The sequence below is a fragment of the Chenopodium album genome, chromosome 12 (assembly GCF_948465745.1).
Source record: "Chenopodium album chromosome 12, dcCheAlbu1.1, whole genome shotgun sequence".
Lineage (NCBI taxonomy): Eukaryota > Viridiplantae > Streptophyta > Magnoliopsida > Caryophyllales > Amaranthaceae > Chenopodium > Chenopodium album.
Genome location: NC_137845.1, coordinates 8,975,793 through 8,998,987, shown reverse-complemented (window position 1 = coordinate 8,998,987; position 23,195 = coordinate 8,975,793). Strand labels below are relative to the sequence as shown.

General features: G+C 35.9%; 2 protein-coding genes across 2 annotated transcripts in view; both read right to left on the bottom strand.

Moving 5' to 3' along the window:
* The window catches only part of LOC145570247 (callose synthase 10-like), a 45,737-nt gene extending 44,565 nt beyond the window's left edge, over window positions 1-1,172 (bottom strand). The window contains exon 1 of the mRNA XM_081629285.1: window positions 709-1,172. Within this exon, the coding sequence (XP_081485411.1) occupies window positions 709-916 (208 nt within the window). The 5' untranslated portion in view covers window positions 917-1,172. The remainder of the gene's footprint in view (window positions 1-708) is intronic.
* A 2,113-nt stretch (window positions 1,173-3,285) lies between these two features.
* LOC145570799 (protein ACCELERATED CELL DEATH 6-like) lies at window positions 3,286-7,577 on the bottom strand. The gene is made up of 2 exons (XM_081629937.1): window positions 7,284-7,577; window positions 3,286-4,020 (listed from the first exon to the last, which is right to left on the bottom strand). The coding sequence occupies exons 1-2, from the start codon at window positions 7,575-7,577 to the stop codon at window positions 3,394-3,396; spliced, it is 921 nt and encodes a 306-aa protein (XP_081486063.1). The 3' UTR covers window positions 3,286-3,393.
* Window positions 7,578-23,195: the final 15,618 nt, after the last annotated feature.

Sequence of the window (23,195 nt, the reverse complement as noted above, 5' to 3'; positions counted from 1 at the left end):
TATGCAGTACAGAATCATCAAACCTTTCCCGGATACCACCCACTAGGCCACTAGGTGCTAGCGTCAACCGTCAAGATGAGGGATAAGGTAATGACTCTCGTCAAGGTAAAAGACTCAAAAGTGATACCATTTAGGTAAGTGACAGCACCATGAGTGTAAAGTATAAAAAGCTTTAGTAGCTTTATAAGGATTGAGAGTGGTAAAACAGCCCATTCTTAACATACCATGCTTTCAAGCAAATCTAAGTATTGTACATATTAGCTACAATGCTCCCAAGTATAGGATGTCTAATCAATATTTTTGCCTCTCCATTCCTTTCCACCTTTTCTCGTAATCATACAACATCATGTTTGTAACTCAGTAAAGCATCAAATCATAAAGTCCACACTAAGCCACCAGCTCACTCGTTCTCACAGAGTCACATAGGCCGGCTCATGTAATCACCGAAAACGTTGTGCTTGATATCCAACACTTTGCAGGTCTTAATTATAACTTCTATTCAAGTTTTGCTCAAAAAAAGTACCAACAAGAAGATTTTTGAAAATATACCACAATTTTTTCTACTTCTAAGCAATTGTTAATCACTTAATATCATTAATTTCCAACAACTACACTCTATATCAAGCAAAAGCATCCAAAATCATAAAAACACGAATTCGCAATCATAAAATACCATTAATTGACAAGAAATGAGAAAGAAAAACATACAAATGCGAGCAACATTAGGATCCTCATCCTGAATCTCGTCAGCAGCCTGCAAAATAGCATCAATATGGGAAGCACGACCGAGCGAAGGTGGAACAGCTCCAGCGAGGCCGCTAGGGTGGCGCTCATGAGTAGGAGCGGCAGTCCGAAGCTGCTCTCGCCGGAGAGTAGCTCGAACAAGGCGTTCCCAATTATCGAGAACTCTTGCCATATATTTTTTCGCTTCAATTACAACATTCGAAACCCTAACTTAATCGAGAAACCAATTGCGTGATCAAATCGATTATAAAAGGGGGGAAATTGGAGTATTTGAAGAACAAATTTGAGAGAATTAGGGTTAAACTGTTTGAAGAGTGAGAAATCTCAGAAGACAAAGGGGTGAAGTGATGATTTGTAGATTGCGAATGGAGGAGAGAGAAAATGGGGGAAAACTTTTGAATGAAAAAAGAAAAATTATGGGAACACACGATATGGTGGTGGCGTGGTGGACTTTAAGCTTTTCAGTTTCAGATTAAAGATCGCGGGAATTGGGAGTGTCCGGATTTTATGTACTCTTTTTTTTTTTTTTTTTTTTTTTTAAGTTTTTTTTTCCAACTATTTCACCGAAGGACACTGAGTAGTTAAAAAATTCACCAAATGCCATAAGATTTTCAAAATTTATCAAATGTCATCGAGCTATAAAAAATTCACCAAATGTTAGAGTTAGTCATTAAGATTAAATCTTGACACGTGTTATATTATGATTGGTTCATTTTAATTAATAAAAATAATTTTTTTTCCTTCATTTTCGTGGCAAAAATTGATCGGGTATAGTTTTGGGGGTCATTTTGACCTTTTATAGTTACAAATTAAACTCGGAATTGATAAAAAAAATAGCGTAAATGCTCCGTTTTGTGTGTTGAAAAATATTTCGATTAGCGTATTGTTATTTGTTAACCATCAATTGATCGGGTAAGGTTTTGGGTTCATTTTGACCCTTTATGCATACAAATTAAGCTCAGAATTGACAAAAAAAATAACGCAAATGCTCCGTTTTGTGTGTTTGAAAAATATTTCGATTAGCGTGTCGTTATTTTTTAACCATCAAAATTGATCGGGTAAGGTTTTGGGGGTCATTTTGATTCTTTATGGGAACAAATTGAGCTTGAAATTGACTAAAAAATAACATATATGCCCCATTTTGTATGTTGATATCGTAATTTTGTTTTCAGAAAAAAATGCGAAACGGGATATTTACGTTTTTTTTTCCAATTTCGAGTTTAATTTGTACCCATAAAGGGTCAAAATGACCCCCAAAACCTTACCCGAACAATATTCGTCACGAAAATCGAAAAAAAGTATTATTTTTATTCATTAAAATAAATAATTATTGTGTATTAATTTTAAAAAGTAATGGCATTTGGTGAAATAGTTTTCCAAAGTAATGGCATTTGGTGAAATAAGAATTGCATTAATAGAAAACTAACGTCCATATGCTTTTAGTGGCATGAGGTGTCATTGTATTGTTTGTCAGTGGCATTTGGTGAATTATGAAAACTTTGATGGCATTTGGTGAATTTTGTAAGTACTCAGTGGCATTTGGTAAAATAGCCTTTTTTTTTTTTTTTTTTTTTTTTTGTAAAGAGCCACAAGGGCGGGGTGATAATCGATCATAAGAACTCCTGAAATCGGGAGGAAAGCTCTAACCACTTGACTACTTGAGCTATCCCTCACTCTCTAGTTTTTTTAAGTTATGCCACTTAACTAATCAAATTTTTAAGGTGTGTTCATGCTTTTTTAAATTTTTAAGTGGTGTTTACAAGTTAATTAAGGTTGGTGTGTGGTTAAAGTAGCTTCGGTGGTTAGGGTTGTGATAGTTAGGGGTTGTTCTCATACATTTATTTTCAATTCAGTTCATTTCAGCTTCTAATTCCCTTCTCTTATAAAATATTCAGTTTAGTTCAATTCAGTTCAGCTGAGTTCAGTCTATGAGAACAGACCCTTGGCCTTATTCTTTTGAGTTTCTGGGAAGAGTAGAGCAGGAGTCAGCAGAATAGAGTAGAGCAGATTTTAGCAGAGCAGAGCAAATTGAAGCAAAGCCGAGCCGGGGATAACCACTCCGATGACAAAGTCAGAAAGTGTTTAAAAGAAAGAAGAAATGATATGAAGAGAGAGAAAAAGTAATAAATGCTACCTTTTAATTAAGATAAACTCACCTCAACTGCCAGGTGGCACCACTTTTATGTCAAGTGTTAGTTGGTCAATGCCACGTGCTGCTTGGTGACCAGCCGTTATCTCTACCGTCATAAATGCCGATATAATTATTATAATATTTAACTTAGACCCATGCAACCTGTAAATTGGTTGATATCGGTATCTTCCCATACAATATTTCCTTTCAAAATTAAAGAATGATCTACTTTTATCTAAACTCTCGCAGATTCTAGATTTCCAATACTACAATAAGTAGGAAGATAAAGATTAATGGAAAACAGAGGAAATCATTGATATATAAATTAACAAAGTAGACTTGATATTTTCCATAACATTTTTATAACATTTTAGTATGTAAAGAATTAAATGACATTAAAAAATTACAATATCTTTTATTTTTGGTAGGAAATGCAACCGATGATGTTACTTGCTGATGAAATTTTGAGAAAGAAGTTAAGCCAACTGCCAAGATGGATGGTCAACATCATTAATCAATCATCTAATCCAATTTAAACACTGGTCGAAGAGGCCGGGTTGCATGCAGTTCAAATCATAGAGCTTTAATTTCCACAATTTGCAATTGCTCGAACCATACCATGTAGTATATCCTAATTTGACAGCAGGAACCATTAAATCCATGACAAGTTTTTTGTGCATGAGCAGTATCAACAAAGAGCACAGAACTAAAGTGATGATGGCAATCCAGGGTTTGGTGTGGATGGTTGTAGCATACACTCCCGTCATGAAAGCGACCAAAGTAGCGTATAATGATAATAGTAGCAATAACAGGCTAAAATCCATTAACACCACTGACTTGCTTTTATCTGTTGTAGCGATGACCCAAAGCAAGCAAAATAAGACCATCATTGACATGCACATTGCCAATATGTTCGAGATCATAAAGGCTTGAAATGCTGCCTCTCTTATCAGAGCTGGAAACCCTTTATTACCTTCGACATTTCCACCAGGAACGGTGAATGCTGCTGTGAACGTTATTGTCGTTATGAGAGCTGCTACAATACCCATTGTGTTTGCATATTCTTGAATCTGTGATGTAGGAACATCCCAAACACTTCGAATGCCCACCACCACTAGTGCATGTCTTTTCAAAATTTCTAGAAGCTGTGTACCAAAAGGTATATATGTATGTCTTAGTCAGTGTACATTTGTAACCAACAACTTAGTCATACTTAGTTTTTGTTATAATGCCTTGTACTACCTTATAAATGCATGTATTATAAATTGGTTGTCCTAAAATTAGTCGCATATATATTTTTAATTTATGTATATCTCACTTCATACCTTTTAACATACTAATTGCATAAACCAACAAAATAAACGAAGTGCATTTAAGAAATTGTTTCTACTAGAAAACAAAATATAATACTCTTGATCATAATTATTCTCATTTCTCAATGTACTTCAAATATAATAATTATATGGTACTTACTTTATTTGCTTTAAACCCAATGAAATATGATGAAATACCCAGACTCATAGTTTAAGATATTTTTGATAGTGTAAGGTCAGTAGGTGTAAGAATAATTTTAGAAGTGAGGTTTAGTATATATACGGGAAAAGTTAGAAGACAAATAAGAAGAGTTTATAAAGGATTGACGGTCCGATTTCTTTAACAGAGGGAATATATCAGTAGTACACTCTTGATTTTGACTTTTATTTTTGATACACTTCATTAAACTTTCATTATCAATAGTACAGCCAAACTAATCTACCATTAACTGCTGTAAGCAAAATGTTAATCAAACGTCCAGTAATTAAAATTTTGATTAATTTGACTTACTATTGTTAGACTAATTTTCTCCTCCCACTCATTAACTTCCTAATATTGAAGGCTTGAATAATTGTTCACCTTCTTCCCCCCATATTTCCATCTCCCCTGTTCATCTCCTTCTCAAAGTGTTCAAGCATATAACTCATGGTTTTCATCTTGTGAAAGGACTTTAATTTCTGATTTTAAACAGATAGATGACAAGGAGCTGGCCTGGGGTTGTTTGCAATATTTGATGGGCAAAGATCGATACTCCAGGTGACCAGTCAAGAGTTAGTGATTTTAATTAGGTGTTTATAGTAAGTGGAAGGAGTTTAAATTCTGATTTTGATTTCGACAAAGGGGGAAGTAGAGCACTTATTCATCCTCAAAATTATTTTAAAGAATTAGAAATTGAAATTAAAAGAATGGAATCAAATAAATGCATCTGTACAATGCATGGCTTCCGGGAAATGCACTCTCAAATGGACTTCAACCAGATGAAGCCCGTGCGATGTACGGTTTGTTTGAATTTTTTAAAATATTTTTTTTTTTTTTTGTATTTATGTACTAAAATTTGTTAAATATTTAGATAAAATTCCTAACATTAAATGATAATATTTTATATTTTAATTAATTTAAACTTAAAAATATCATTCGCCAATTTTGCTTGCGTGCCATTTGAATTAATTAATTGTAAATGAAATTAATAATCTCTTATTTAATGGCGCTAAGAAAAATAAATCATACGTGGCTCTCTAAAACCCCGGGAAAAAACTCCTCTTTATATATATATATATATATATATATATATATATATATATATATATATTAGATTTTGTCGTCCTTGACCTGTATCTTCCTCAATCTCTTCTTCTTCTTCTTCTTCTTTTTTTTTTTTTTTAATCAGCTACCCCTAAATTTAATTAATCACTTTAGTCATCCACCCCAGCTACCCTTAATGGCTTAATCTACTACATGCTTTCATTTTCCAAAATCATATTGATTTACCACAATTATTTTGTGGATGATGGGAAATTTGGTAAGATTAAATGGGAGGGGCATTCTAGTCTTTTTAAGCTCCCTTCCTTTTGAACCAGCTCCACTAATCACAATTAATGTGTGATTAACGTTTTGCTTACAGCAGTAAAAGGTAGTTTAGTTTGGGTGTACCATTGATAATGAAAGTTTAATGAAGTGTATTAAAGATAAAAGTCAAAACCAGGTGTGTACTGTTGATAAATTCCCAAATATTTTGAGGTTTCCAGTTTAGTGAGTAATTTAAAGGGATAGAAAACAATTTTCCCAAGTGAAAATTAAAAGAGATATTTTATGAAAAACTACCTTATAAAGCATTTTTTTTTTTTTTTTGTGAAAAACTACCTAATAAAAAAATGTTGTAAGAAACTACCTTATAAAGGGTAAATGTTGTAAGAGACTACCCTTGGTTGAAAAGTCATCGTTGACTTTTATTTTCCGGCGTTGACCATGTCACATCGAAAAGAGACTACCCGTTCGATGCACGATTTGTTTGAAATTTTTAAAATATTTTTTTTTGTATTTATGTGCTAAAACTTGTTACATATTTTGATAAAATTTCTAGTATCAAAAAAATATATTTTATATTTAATTAATTTAAACTTAAAAATATCATTCGCCAATGTTGCTTGCGTGACATTTGAATTAATTAATTCTAAAAGAAATTAATAATCTCTTATTTAATTGGCTACAACTAAAATTTATAATCTTACATGACGCGCTAAGAAAATTAAATCTTACATGACTCTCTAAAACCTCGAGAAAATTTCTCCTATATATTTTTTTTGTAAGAAAACAGACAAAGGAAAAATTATTTTTACAATTGTGTATTCCTTCAAAATTATTTACATGGAAAATAATTTTCCTAAAAAGTTATTTGTTAAAATAAACAAAACCAAGGGCATAATATAATATTAAGTACAACAAATATAAAAGAGGGTGAGAGGACACATCATTAAAAATAAAAGGCAAAAATATAATGGGTGAACACATATACTCCTTATTATTACTTTAACATTTTAGCTATATCCCCGAATCCGGGTTAGCCCAAAAATATAATGATTCTAAAAAATGTTTACTATTATATGCGGGGTAAAAATTATTATTGTTTACTAAATTATATGCTCAAAAATTATCACGAGTTACATTTTAACAATATGGTTAATTTACTCTATCTATATAGCTTACGTTTTTGTAATATGTTCTTTCTATAATTCTCACTTAAAAGTGGAGGATGGATAAGATATGAACCCATGACCTTTGTGTCACGCTGAATCTTGACATCTAGTTAATGGACTAATAACCCAACCAAAAGCTTAAGCTGATAGTTGTTGGTTGAGACCCATGAATATGTTTTATACTCTATCATTATGTGTATACTACGAATTTGTAATTTCAGCATAGCTTAGCTTTATACATAGTATATTCTATACATTGTCATATTCTAACTGAGTTGTGGGTCGCGTCAATAAAATATAATCCTTCCATTTAATTCATAAATTGTGTTCCTACTTTCCGTGATACGTAGTATAAATGTACTCGTATAAACTTGTGAATGAAGAATAGAATAATAACTTACCTTTTCAGGAATCTCTTGTGCAGATCTTATTAAATCGCAAAGAGTTGTACCGGCATCATTCTCCTTTTTTAGAAAATCGTTCATCTCTTTAGGATCCATATCATTAAGAAAATAAATTGCATGGTCAAAGCGTCCACCTTGAATTGCCAAATGCAATGACGTGTTTCCCTCATAATCATTATAGCCAAGTAATCTTTTTATCTCTGGAACTTGTTTAAAAATGTTCTGAGTAGAGTATGAAGGACGATTTATTAACAGGTGAAAGAGTGTCTTGCCATATTTTTTATCGGCCATAAATGTTGCTTCAGGGGATTGACTAAGAAATGCTGAAATTGTATCCAAGTTATAAATCTGAGCCGCCCTTAAGAGAGGTGTTAGACCATTCTTGTCATATGTGCCAGTCGCGTCCCTATATGCTTCCCTCAATCTATTAATGTCATCTTTTTTGGCTCCCTCTTTAGCCCTATGCCCGATGACCGTTTGAATGGTGAGTTCGACAATGATTTGTGGATTGTTGACACAGGTGCTTCTAGGCATGTCACGAGTAATGACAAATGGCTCTTTGATACTCGAATCATCTCACATTGTCCAGTCGGGCTTCCGAATGGCAAAACTGTAAACGCCACAAAGGAAGGCTCGGTTCAATTGTCATCGAATATTGTCCTTAAACATGTGTTATTTGTTCCCGATTTACGTTGCAATTTAATTTCGGTATCACAATTGATCGATGATACTAATTATACTGTCCAATTTAACTCTCATATGTGTGCTATACAGGACCAGTCGAGGGAGCTGATTGGAACGAGTGTTAGGCGGGATGGACTGTTTTACTTCGAAGGACGAGCAACGGTGCAACATGTGGCTATTGCTGAGTCTTCAACAGAGTTAGAACTGTGGCACAAGCGAATGGGTCATCCTTCGGAAAGAATTGTAAAACTTCTACCTCCCGTTCATAATTGTAAGGGTAGTTTGAATAAAGCATGTGAAGTTTGTTTTCGTGCTAAACACCCTAGGGATAGTTTTTCTTTGAGTGAAAATAAAACCTCTAGAATATTTGAAAAAATACATTGTGATTTGTGGGGTTCATATAAACATGCATCATCTTGTGGTGCTCGTTATTTTTTGACAATAGTTGATGATTACTCTCGTGCTGTTTGGATTTATTTGCTTGTTGATAAAACGGAAGTATTTCGTATGTTCATGTCTTTTGTGGCAATGGTTGATAGACAGTTTTCACAAACAATTAAAATAGTTCAAAGTGACAATGGCACTGAATTTAATTGTTTACGGGATTTCTTTAATGCAACTGGCATATTATTTCAAACATCATGTGTTGGGATTCCACAACAAAATGGCCGGGTTGAGAGAAAACACAAACATATTTTGAATGTAGCAAGGGCGTTGAGATTTCAGGCTAATTTGCCTATATTTTTTTGGGGTGAGAGTGTTCTTGCTGCAGCTCATTTAATTAACCGCACTCCTTCTTCTATCTTGCATAACAAATCACCCTATGAAATTTTATTTGGCACCACACCTTCCTATACCACTATTCGGACCTTCGGGTGTCTATGCTTTGCTCACAATCAACAAGCTAAGGGAGATAAATTTGCAAGTCGGAGTCGAAAATGTGTTTTTGTTGGGTATCCGTTTGGGAAGAAAGGCTGGAATTTATTTGATCTTGATTCGAGAAAATTTTTTGTATCTCGTGATGTGAAATTTTTTGAAGATGTCTTTCCTTTTCTTGATCCGATAATGTCCAATATTATTCCGGAAAATATTGTGCCAATAAATGTAGATGTGCCATATGATTTTGATGATGTGACTATGGGGTTTTGGGAAGCTCAAAATGGTCAAGGTGGTGTACCGCAGGCCCAACAGCAGGTGCGTGAGCAGCCCACGCAGCAGGAGCAAGCTGCAGGTGCCCACGGACAGCCGCAGTCAGACCAGTCCGCAAGCAGCCTGCGGCAGGAGCTTGCTGGCCACGGACTGGTTGCGGACCACACTGCAGAGCTGCGGCAGCAAGCTGCTGGCAGCATGGAGCATACTGCAGAGCTGCAGCAGCAAACTTCCGGCAGCAAGGAGCACTCTGCAGTGCTGCAGCAGCAAACAGGAGCCACACAGCAGCTCATTCCTGCAACAGAGCAGTCCTCAAACACCGAACAACAAGCTCAGGCAGATTTAGGCCGGGGTATGAGACAAAAATTCCCAAATGTCAAACACCGAGACTTTGTTACGCATACAGTTATTACAAACAGTCCATCTCCATCTCACTCTCCTAACACTCCGTCTCCAAAGCATCCCTCAGGTACTCCTTATCCTATAGCGCATTATATAAATTGTGACAGTTTTTCTCCATATTACCGAAATTTTATTGCAGCTATTACTTCTGGCAAAGAGTCAAGGTCTTTTAAGGAGGCTATGAAGGATGCAGGTTGGAGAAAGTCAATGCAAAATGAAATTCAGGCTCTTGAAAAAAATGGCACATGGACAATGGAAGATCTTCCCTCTGGCAAGCGTCCTTTAGGGAGTCAATGGGTGTACAAGATCAAATATAATTCTGATGGGAGTATTGAACGTTTGAAATCCAGATTGGTTGTCTTTGGCAATCATCAAAAGGAGGGCATCGACTACACCGAAACATTTGCTTCTGTGGCTAAAATGGTCACTGTTCGTGCCTTTCTCGCTGTTGCAGCTTCTAAAAATTGGGAGCTCCATCAAATGGACGTCCACAATGCTTTCCTCCATGGTGATCTTGAAGAGGAAGTCTACATGAAACTTCCTCCGGGTTTTGAGTCATCGCATCCTAATAAGGTATGTCGCCTTAGAAAATCCCTATATGGCCTAAAATAGGCTCCTCGATGCTGGTTTGCCAAACTTACTTCTGCTTTGAAGGCATATGGTTTCTTCCAGTCATACTCAGATTATTCTTTGTTTACTTACACTAATTGTCGCACACAAATTAATGTGCTTGTGTATGTTGATGATCTAATTATCTCTGGGAATAATTCCGCTGCTTTAAGGGCATTCAAGGCATATCTCAGTGACTGTTTTCATATGAAGGATCTTGGCACTCTGAAATATTTTTTGGGCATAGAAGTTGCCCGTAGTTCTTCTGGTTTGTTTTTGTGTCAGAGAAAATATACCCTTGACATTATTTCAGAGGCAAGATTATTAGGTTCCAAGCCCGCCGATTTTCCTATGGTACAAAACCACAAGCTTGGTCTAGCAAGTGGTCCCGTACTTTCTGATCCTGAATCTTATCGCAGACTTGTTGGCAGGTTGATCTACCTTGCAGTCACTAGGCCAGATTTAGCCTATTCGGTTCATATTTTATCTCAGTTCATGCAGGAACCAAGAAAAGAACACTGGGAGGCAGCTCTGCGAGTTGTTAGGTATCTAAAAGGTACTCCGGGTCAAGGGATTTTGTTACGTTCTGACAGTGAACTAACTCTGCAGGGTTGGTGTGATTTAGACTGGGCTGCATGCCCCTTAACTCGCAGATCTTTGACAGGATGGCTGGTGTTTCTAGGCCTCTCACCTATTTCTTGGAAGACCAAAAAGCAACCAACTGTGGCTACTAGTTCGGCAGATGCAGAGTATCGTTCCATGTATGCCATCACTTGTGAGTTAAAGTGGTTGAAGGGTCTTCTTTCGAGCTTAGGTGTTCATCATTCCAAAGCTATTAAATTGTTCTGCGATAGTCAGTCTGCATTGCATATTGCTAAAAACCCGGTGTTTCACGAACGAACAAAGCATATTGAAGTTGATTGTCACTTTGTTCGAGATGCTATCATCGATGGACTCATTGATCCCTCCTATGTTCCTACTCATGTTCAATTGGTCGATATCTTCACCAAGGCATTGGGCAAATCGCAATTTGAACAACTTCTTCCCAAGTTGGGCGTCTTCACTCCACCCGCTCCAACTTGAGGGGGGGTGTTAGGAAAGATTAGGAGAATATTATTCATTATTATCATTTAAGTTAGTTTCCTTAATCATAGCCTTTATTCTCTCAAGATAATTATTAGAATATCTTGTGATGTTATCTTAGGAAACTTTGTACTCTACTTATATGATTTGAGATCAATGAGAAGACTCAAGCTTTGAGCCCTTAATTACTTTGACAGTTATAGTGTAAATTAAATCTCTAGGTGGGTTGATTATAGATATTTTATTAATCTATTTGTATTGCAAAAGTTTTTTAAAATCATTAAGTAATTAGTCAAATACATTAATAGTCAACGGTGTAGATTAAAGATTATAATGACTACCAATTTATTATAATCATTGCAAAAGTATTCTCTAATTTAACTTACTAATGGTTCTCAAAAAAAAAAAAAAAAAACAGAAAACTTACTAATGATTTGTCGGTATTGTTCGATTGCAAGATGAAGAGGAGTCTCCTTCATTTTGTTGGTTACACGGACTAGGTCTGGACATCGTTCGATCAACAATGTTGCAATGTCATGCCTGGAGTTGAGAACTGCAACATGTAACAGCGTATTACCATCTCCATTTTTGACCTCTGCCTGCTTAAGATCATATACAAGGAGCAGCTTGAAACACTCGATGTTTCCCACCTCTGCGGCAACATGAAGAGGGGTGTTTCCGTCATTGTTTTTCCTAGTGCGAGCGAGGTCTGGACAGTGCTTCGCCAACAATGAAGCTATCTCATCCTTGCCATTGATAAGCGCAATGTGCAAGGGTGTGTTTCCTTCATCGTTCAGCATACTCAAGCTGGCGTTGATACCCACTGGAGTCATCACCTTAGCCTCCTGCTGCCCCTCTTGGTATCCAAAGAGCAACTTGAAAAACTCAATGTTGCCCTTCTCTGCGGCAAGATGAAAAGGAGGAAGCCCCAGTTTCTCACCGTGAGAAACGAATTCGTTTCTCATGGGGGCATTTTTGTGAATAAATCAACAATTTTTTCAACTTTATTCAACTGTGGAGCCCACAATATTGAAAAAGTTGTTGATTTATTTACGAAAATGCCATCATGAGAAACAAATTTTGTTTCTCACCATGAGAAACAGGGAATTTCCCGATGAAAAGGGGTGTTTCCGTCATTGTTTTTCATACCGAGAGTGAGGTCTGGACAGTGCTTCGCCAACAATGTAGCTACCTCATTCTTGCCTTTGATAAGCGCAAGGTGCAAGGGCGTGTTGCCGTCTCTGTTATGCATACTCAAGGCCATCCTCACCGGCGTCAACACCGTAGCCTCCTCTTGGTATTCAAAGAGTAACTTGAAAAACTCGATGTTGCCCACCCTTACCGCATCATGAAGAGGTGTGTTTCCGTAATAGTCCAGCTGCTTAATCAGCTCATCAGTTACTGCTCTTGGCAATAACTCCTCGCTCTTTAAAACTTTTTCTATGAAATCCTTTTGCTCATATACGATTGCTAAGTGAAGGATATTTTCTTTGTCTTCGGTTTGACTTAGAAAATACTCTTCACTTCTCCCACTTTCTATTTCATTGTGTCGTTCTTCCTGGACGAAGCTTACCAGGTTGCCATTTTTTACGGCATTAACAAGCTTTTCATCCATCACCTCCATGTCTCGCGAATTTCCCCCCTTTTTTTTCTGAAAAAAATAAAAATAAACTAAATCAATTGCTGAAATGAATAATGATCGTTTTTTTTTTTTTTTTAATAGAATGTGAGTTTTGAATTTTGGTCGACTAGCATTCTTAATTGGGTTCTTATTATATACTTCGCATAATATGCTTTACTTCACTACATACTACGGAATAGTTCGATTTCTTAGCTTGCTCATATTCCTTACGTAATGAGTTAGATTTATTTCTGTTTTTTTTTTTTTAATTTTTTTTTTCAGGGTATTGTAATGAGTAAGATTTACTTCCTATAGTATGCAAACTTATCATACTCTACATTTCAATTTTGTTAACGTATTACTCTACCGGTTTTGTATTAATCACAACAATTTCTTTTTATGCCCATTTTGTATTAATTGCAACAATCTTATATTTGAAAAGTACCCACCCTTATTTTATAATTTATCTCTCCCACTAACCTCATTTTAAGATCTTTAAAAATAAAACCTTTCTTTAAGAAATACTCTGTATGTTATTATTTGTCTTTCAAAGCTACCAACCCCACTTATACTATTTTTTTTATTATATATATATATATGTAAATATATTCTGTTGTACTTGTTTCCTTATTCCTCTCCTCTGTTGGAGTTAGTTTCCTTATTCCTCTCCTAGATTATAGCCTAGAGGAATGCTTGTAATGTGTATATATTGATACGTTCAATCAATGAGAAGGCAAAAAAAAGATTCCCCATATTCTTTCATGGTATCACGAGACTAGGGTTTTCTCGATCTCTTTTCCGCTGCGCCCTAGCTCTGTAATCCGCCCTTCTTCTCCTCTGTTCTTTCTCTAGCAACCACAATGTCATCTTCTAAACACTCTTTTCATCCTGCTCTCACAGTGTCTAATATCAAGAACCACGTTTCCATCACTCTTGACATGGACAGGGAACACTATTCCACTTGGGCGGAATTGTTTAAGGTTCACGCAAAATCTCATAAGGTTTTGCATCACATAATTCCTTCTGCCAAAGGCAAGGAAAAAGAACAGGAAGGGGCTTCTTCGTCTGCCGATGATGGTGACAGCGAAATGTGGTCAACTCTTGATGCCACAGTCCTTTCTTGGATTTATGCCACAATTTCGAATGATCTGTTGCATACCATTCTTGAACCTGATGTGACTGCAATGGAGGCATGGAATCGATTGCGTGAAATATTTCAGGATAACAAGCATTCTCGTGCCGTAACTCTTGAGCATGACTTCTCAACCACAAAAATGGAGCACTATCCCAATGTATCTGCATATTGTCAGCGATTGAAATCGTTGGCTGATCAATTGCGAAACGTCGGAGCTCCGGTGTCCGACAATCGTCTTGTGCTTCAGTTAGTTTCTAGCCTCACTTCCGCATACCGTGGTGTGGGTACTCTGATTCGTCAGAGTGACCCCCTTCCCCCCTTCTACCAAGCCCGATCAATGCTCACTCTCGAGGAGGCAGGCATGGCCAAAGAGGCGGCGATAGGCTCGGATTCTGCTATGGTGGCTGCTGCTCCGAATGATGACGATGACTCAACCTCTGTTTCTGCTCATATGGGTCAATCCAAGGGTCAGCAGGGCCGCAAAAATCAGGGAGGCCGTAAGAACTCTGGTGGTGGTCGTGGCACCGGGGGTGCGAAATCAGGCCGTGGTGGTTCCGGCGGCAAAAATGGTCGGGGCTATGGTGGTCAAAGTTTCGGTCAGCAACAACACCAAGGCGGGCAGCAACAATGGTATCCTGGTTGGCCTCCATACCCTCAATGGGGTTGGCCGCAATGGCCTTCTCTTCCCTGTCCATTTCCCACGCAGGGTTGGGCCCGTCCAGCAACAAACCGTGGGCCTGGGGTATTGGGTCCGAGACCTCAGCAAGCTTATACGGCCTCTTCTCCAACTGGTCAGTCCACTTATGCTCCCACGGACATTGCTTCAGCTATGCACACCATGACCCTTAATCCGCCTGATCCGTCTTGGTATATGGACACTGGTGCAACGACTCATATGACATCCTTGAACGGTAATTTTTCGTCTTATTTTAATTTGAGCAATAATTCTAGTGGTATTATTGTCGGAAATGGTCATTCAATTCCAGTTCATGGTTATGGTCATACTTGTTTACCCTATCCTAATCCTCCATTATCTTTAAATAATGTTCTTCATGCTCCCAAAATCATCAAAAATCTCATTTCTGTTAGAAAATTCACAACTGATAATTCTGTTTCGGTTGAATTTGATCCTTTTGGGTTTTCTGTGAAGGACTTTCAGACGGGGATGCCTCTCATGAGATGTAATAGCCGGGGTGATCTATATCCTCTCACTTCTTCCATCAACACTCCAACTTGTTCATCTGCTCTAGCCGCCATCTCTCCCACTCTATGGCATGATCAGTTGGGTCATCCGGGAAATGCTATTTTAGATTTTCTTAGAGTCAATAAAAGTGTTGATTGTAATCGTCGTCATAGTTCAAGTGTTTGTCGTTCTTGTGTTTTTGGGAAACATATTAAATTGCCATTTGAGTCTTCTAATTCGAGTACTATTTCTTCTTTTGATATTATTCATAGTGACATTTGGTCTTCTCCAATTTTGAGTTCTGCGGGTCACAAATATTATGTTTTATTATTGGATGATTATTCTAATTTCTTATGGACTTTTCCGTTGGCTAGAAAATCTGAGGTTTATGAGAAATTTTTAATTTTTAAAAATCATATTCAAACCCAATTTGAACGTAATGTTAAGACCATGCAATGTGACAATGGGAGGGAGTTCGATAATGGACCTTTTTGGGATTTCTGTAAAAAGAATGGCATGTCTTTCCGATTATCTTGCCCTCATACCTCACCTCAAAATGGGAAAGACGAACGCAAAATAAGGTCTATTAATAATATCACCCGTACTCTTCTTTCCCACGCCTCTCTTCCCCCATCTTTTTGGCATCATGCTCTACAAATGGCTACATATCTCCTCAATATTCTTCCTAGTAAACTTTTGGGAAATCACACACCTCTAAAAGTTCTATATCAAAGGGTTCCTTCTTATTCTCATCTTCGGGTTTTTGGGTGCTTGTGTTATCCTCTTTTCCCGTCTACCTCTATAAATAAATTACAACCACGGTCTACACCTTGTGTGTTTTTGGGATTTCCACCAAACCACCGTGGATACAAATGTTATGATCTTTCTTCTAACAAAATTATCATTTGTCATAATGTAATTTTTGATGAGAATACTTTCCCTTTTGCTACATTGCATACTCCAGCTCTGGAGGCATATGATTTTTTGAGTGATGGGTTGTCTCCTTATACTATATATCATCTACAACAATCTTCCACTCAAGAAAATCCAAATCCCATAACCCACTCTCCTTCTAGCGCTGCTCCTTCTAGCCCACACGGCCCAACAGTAGCAAACCCACCTGACCAGCCCACTTCTCCACCATTACTCTTATCTCCTCAGCAGGCCGTATCTCCTCAATCTCATTCCTCACCAATAGCCCAAAATGACAAAGGCCCAACTACTCCTATTCCTCCTCCTAATCCAATTTCACGCCCCACTATGGTCACAAGGAGTCAGCATGGTATTTTAAACCAAACAAAAAATACCAAGCTCATGTTACGCTCACGAGGTCCCCTTTACCTCGTAATCCAATTGATGCCCTTCGTGACCTGAACTGGAAAATGGCCATGGATGACGAATTTAATGCTCTTATTAAAAATAAGACGTGAGAGTTGGTGCCCCGTCCGCCTGGTGTTAATGTTATTCGGTCTATGTGGATTTTTGCTCATAAAGCAAAGTCTAACGGTGATTTTGAGAGGCATAAAGCCCAACTTGTAGGTGATGGTAAAACTCAACAGGTGGGCATTGATTGTGGTGAGACATTTAGCCCGGTTGTAAAACCGGCCACTATTCGGACAGTTCTTAGTCTCTCTCTCTCTAAGAACTGGCCGATTCATCAGTTGGATGTGAAGAATGCCTTTCTTCATGGTGAGTTACAGGAAACAGTGTATATGCCTCAACCTCTTGGTTACAGGGATCAGACTCATCCAGATTATGTATGTCTCTTGCGTAAGTCTTTATATGGGCTTAAGCAAGCACCCCGGGCTTGGTATAAGCGATTTGCTGATTTTGTGTTGTCTATTGGTTTTACTAATAGCACATGTGATACATCACTATTTATTTACAAGAAAGGGTCCGACATGGCATATCTTTTACTGTATGTTGATGATATAATACTCACTGCTTCTTCTGACTCTCTCCGTTGCTCTATTATGGCCCTTCTTAGCTCGGAATTTGCTATGAAGGATCTTGGTCCCTTGAATTATTTTCTTGGCATTGCAGTGACACGACATAAGGGTGGTATGTTTCTATCACAGCGAAAATATGCTAAGGAAATCATTGACCGTGCAGGAATGTCCTCTTGCAAACCTTCTGCTACACCAGTTGACACCAAGCCTAAGCTCAGTTCTACGTCTGGAGTTCCATATGAGAATCCATCCCTTTATCGAAGTTTAGCAGGTGCTCTCAATATCTGACATTCACTAGACCAGATATTTCGTATGCGGTGCAACAGGTATGCTTACATATGCATGACCCGAGAGTAGATCATATGCTTGCTCTAAAGCGAATCATCAGGTACATTCAGGGTACTTTGGATCACGGTCTCATCTTTACCCATCTACTTTTAGTTCTCTTGTTTCATATACTGATGTAGATTGGGGTGGGTGCCCTGATACGAGGCGGTCTACATCTGGTTATTGTGTATTTTTGGGAGATAATTTGATTTCTTGGTCGTCGAAACGACAACCTACTTTGTCAAAGTCTAGTGCCGAGGCAGAGTATCGTGGTGTTGCTAATGTTGTCTCTAAGTCGTGTTGGATTCGTAATCTTCTCTTAGAGTTACATTGTCCGGTTAAAAAGGCTACTTTGGTATATTGTGACAATGCGAGTACTATTTATTTGTCGGGTAACCCTGTTCAACATCAACGTACAAAACATATTGAGATGGATATACATTTTGTACGGGAGAAGGTTGTGCGTGGTGAGGTGCGTGTTCTACATGTCCCTTCTCGATATCAAATAGCAGACATCTTTACCAAGGGGCTTCCACAAGTTTTGTTCAACGATTTTCGGGACAGTCTTAGCGTCCGTGGTCCTCCCGCTTCGACTGCGGGGGTGTGTTAAGAGATATATATGTAAATATATTCTGTTGTACTTGTTTCCTTATTCCTCTCCTCTGTTGGAGTTAGTTTCCTTATTCCTCTCCTAGATTATAGCCTAGAGGAATGCTTGTAATGTGTATATATTGATAGTTCAATCAATGAGAAGGCAAAAAAAAGATTCCCCATATTCTTTCATTCTCTCCTACCAACAATACTTTATATTATTATAAATCCTCTTTTTGGACCTACCCTATAAATTTTCTTAAACTTTATGAATACTCTATTATTGCGATTAATACGAAACGGAGGGAGTATATACTTTCTTCCTTTTATACCTTTCGTATTTGCTTTTGCTTGGCTCGTCAACCTTTCACCACTTTTAAAATTCGTTGCTGCCAAAACAATTATTGAAAATTGCTATACGATGGTCACGTTTCTGTAAATTTTTAAATTTTAACAATTTTTAATATTCTTTACCGCCAAAATAATTTAGAACTAGTTTAGTTTTTTTTTTTTTTTTTTAGTTCCATGTCATCTCAGCTCATGCACATTTGATATAGTCATGTCAAGAAAGTGAAAACATTACTATTGGATTGTAATTGCATGTTGAGATTTAAATTTGATGTAATGTTGTAGTGGAAGATGTCAATCAAGTAGTTCAGAACGAATTTGTACTATAATTAGCTAGATAGAATGTGAAAGCTGGAAAATAGTAAATAAAAATCCAATTATTGTAATTCTTTTTTTTTTTTTTAATAATATTTGAATTGGAAACTTTTAAACACTCTTATTAAATTGTCATTTTTTCCATAAAAACCATCCTTTTTGGGGGGTTCATTGTGTTCATTCAATCAAATCTAATTCATCATTGTCTTGATAGAGTTGAGAATAAAGGTAGGGATAAATTCATCATTAGCCATTTATGTTTGAGCTTTTTTTTAGCCAAATTAAACTCACTTAATTTAATATGTAACTAAACTATTACTTCGTATATCGATAATTGAAGTTGTCCATCCATTTTTGCTTTAACTTTCTTCTCAATGTTTCATCACTAATATCATCAGTCAACAAATTCCTTAAAGAAATTACTCATAGATATAATCTTTCTGTATTAAATTCCTTATATAGTAAGACAAGTATAACATTTGAAAAAGATAAACCAAAGAGATAAAGTAGGTACCAATTTAATTAACTTATTGTACACTTATTAATTATTCTTTCTTTTTGTTGTTACTTTAAAAAATGTCTTTCACTATTTACAAATGCCAAATGCCTATCCACCTAGATGAAAAGTTTCCGAAATAAACCTCATTTACATTTTAACTTTTTTAAATTTGAAAGCTTTTAACATGACCTACCATATCCTATCTTTAACTCTTTTAATATTCTTTGCCACAAAATCAATCATTGAATAATACTACACAATGCTCACGTTTCTTCAACTTTGAACTAATATAGTCCTTTATATACATCTTCTACCACCTTTTTTTTTTTTTTTTTTTGGAAACACATCTTCTACCACTTTAATTTAAAGAAGCTAAAACAACTGCTCAAAAGTAGAAGCTTATTCACTAAAAAAGATATAAAAGGTGATGGACAAGGATATACTATAACAAGTAGTAACAATTACGAAGTTATTTCAAAATGGGAAAACTACCTAAAAAAAATTGAGAAAGATAAAAGTTCAGTTGAATTAGCCGCAATAACAGGTGATGGTCAGTAAAAATAATTTGTCATTTATTAGGCTCAATATTTTCCTATAATTTTTTGAGTCAATTTCTAATTCAAAAATTCTGAAGAATTGAGATGACGAATTGAAGGATAATATGGAACAAAAATGATGGATGTCCAATTACTCCAATACGACCATAATAATAAAATAATTTTTAATATATCTATCTATGAGGGATGAAGAATTAATAAATATAAATAAATAAATTGTGATTGTGTATATGGTACATTTGTTTAAATCTAGCTGTAGGGAATGATTTTTTATTGGTAAAATAGTGTATGGTGTTATGTTTTTTGGCCGTAAAAGCTTGTTTTATTATTGTCTTCTTCGACAAGGCACTGTTATTTATTGTGATTATATTAGACAATTTAGTTGGCTATAAATCCACCGCAACACCAATGCATGATACACATTAGTACATTACCACATGTTCTGTTTTTATATATATTTACCAAATGGTTTTTTTTTTTTTGGATTTACCTTGTATGATCTCCTTTTGCTATGGATGTACGGGTGTGATTGAATAATATTACTCAAATATTCTCGTCACATACAAGCTAGATTTATTAGGGATATTTACATGTAAACATTATCATATTTTGATACTCCCTTTGTGTTTTAATAAGTGTTACACTTATCAAATCCGGTCGTGTTTTTAATAAGTGTTACACTTCCTTTTTTGGCAAAAAGCTACATTAAAATATTATATATCTCTCCTCTCATGGTCCCCACCCAAACCCACTATTACTACTTTTTTTTTTATTTATTTTTTATATACATATATATTATATCTTTCCACCACTCATATTCTTTACTTTTCAATAAACTATTAACTCCACTATATTTCTTTTACAATTTTTCAATACTCTAACTACCCCACTTACCTCTTATATTAATTAAGTCAATAAATTGCCTAAAACTATGTGCCGGTCAAATTGTAAAACTTAAAAAAACACGAAACGAGTAGATTTTCAAAAACTGTTAAAATATTCAACATATAGCAAAATCTATAAATATTGATCCATGGAATACTATCCATTCATAGAGTCTCATAATCTTACAATATCATGTCTAAAACAAGCAATATATATTACATGAATTAATAAACTAGTAATCACATTGTTAATTTATTTTGTTTTTGTAGCATGTACTTCATTCATTACATATCTCACACGCTTACAAAAATGTTTCATAATACGAACTTTCTTATACAATCTGTTGCAAATATAGGCTATATCAAGGCTTAGATAAAATAATTGATATAAAAAAATGTCGGAGATCGAAGGTACAAAATACTACAACTTGTTCCCCAAGGTTAACATCACGTACTCCCACACATTCATGTATGTACACAAGGGTGAGGGTTTGGGGGATTAGAGTTTTGCTCAATAATAATCTTTAAAGAGATAACACTATCATGTAATGTATGTCTTACCAACTATGAAAATGGCTTTATATATATAGACTACTTGCATTATAACCCTAAAAGATAATGTTACTAGTCTCACAATAATCAATTGAGAATATCAATTGAATATTTAATTAGTAATTTCCAACAAAGTATACTAACACCTTCATAATGCACCATCAATTAGAAGGTTACAAAAGTTGTTTAAATAGTACAACTCAAAAGAATCCTAAAGGAATCTTAAACAAGGATTTTAAAGCCACTATTAATCCAACATTCCAACACAATCCAATACAAACATTAGAGTCATAACACTGTTATTGGTGATAAACATAGTCAATCTCATTCATTCGACCTTTCAAATGGAAGTATGTGTTGGAGACACACTACACGCCATTTTCTACTTTCTTATTATGCGTACATGCAATTAATGATCACCAATATACTAGAAATTAAAACTAAAACTTATGACAACAAGAAAACACATATACAACTGGACCCATATAGGTCCAAGAAACTTGATGACGAGCAGCAAAGAGTATTTTAGTCATGCCTTTTTTTCTTGGAGAGAAACCCTTTTCATCCATCTTATTAAACGGATACCAAAACGCAACTTATGACCATAGGGTGCTAGAAATCTGACTACAAGCTCTTTGTGCATGAGTAGCATTAGCAAAGAGCAAAATACCAAAGTGTAGATAGCAATCCACGGCTTAACATGGATGGTTGTAGCATACACTCCCGCCATTAAAGTCAAAAGAGTTGTGTGAAATGATATTGAGAGCAGCCAGATGCTGAATCCATTAACATCAACGAGTTGCGTTTATTGCCAGCAGCCAAGATCCAAAGAAGACAAAATAAGACCATTGTTGATAGGCACATTGATGATATATCAAAGAACATAAAAGCTTGAAATGCTGCCATATTTACAAGAAGTGGAGTCCCTATAAGCTTTTCATCTTTAGCATCTTGGATTACTCCACCAGGAACAGTTAATGCTGCTGTAAACGTTATTGTCGCCAAGAGTGCTGCTATTACACCTATTGTGTTCACATAGTCTTTTATCTCTGATGTAGAAATATCATACATACTTCGGTAATCTTTAATTCCAGGAACCTCCTTCAAAACAATCCAAAGCTCGTCCAACTGCACCAAATGGAATTGGTCCCAGTTATTCTTCTAGATGAGATAAGTACAAATTACAATTTTTACAAAATGAAACTATTTCTTATGAATTATACAATTCAATCATATATGTATTTAAATGACATATGCGATATCGAAAACTCTCAAGACGCACGATGTAATGTAGTATGAGTAGTATGAATTGAAGTAACTTATTCATTGAGAATTGACCTTTTTCGTGCTCTATAAAATGTAATTTAACTAGCTCACTTCTAGGTTGATATTTTATTAATAAAGCATGTATATATATCTATGTAACGTAGTTATTACCTTTTTAGGATGATCCGTAAAAGATGCCAATAGATCGCCGGGAGTAATACCATCTTCGTCTTTTTTATCTAGAAGATCCTTTGTCTGGCTCTATCCTTCTTTGAGTGAACAATCGAGGAAACAACGTGCATGTTTAAATTGTCTATCTTCAAGCGCTAAATGCAATGGCGTTTTTCCCTCCTTGTCACCCTTTTTCAACAACCCTATCAAATGCGGTTTTGTTACATCAACATATTCTACAAGTTCATGAGTCTTGGCATCTGGTTGTTTTAGTAGCATATGCCATAGTGTATGGTCATTATCGTCAACCAATAACTTTTTTGCAAGGTTTTCAGCCTTTTTCAGAGGATCATCATCAGGATCAGCACTTGATATACTTCCATTTTTTTCACGAGACTTTTCTTTTTGAAGGTATTCACTAATGGCTGATTGAATATTATTATTAAGCTCAAGATGATTATTATCAGCAGCTTGGAAATAAAGACCATCCAGTATCACAAATATTTTTATGTTACCAGCTTGAATTGCTCTTAGCATCGGGGTAAGACCATTCTCGTCACAACTAAGTGCAGCTTCAGTGTTTG

What these genes read in the sequence shown, in the direction of transcription:
- LOC145570799 (XM_081629937.1), bottom strand. Translation starts at nt 7,577, where the DNA reads ATGGCCGATAAAAAATATGGCAAGACACTCTTTCACCTGTTAATAAAT. An exon ending in CACAAGAGATTCCTGAAAAG is followed by an intron (nt 4,021 to 7,283) that starts GTAAGTTATTAT and finishes TTTGGTACACAG; the next exon opens with CTTCTAGAAATTTTGAAAAG.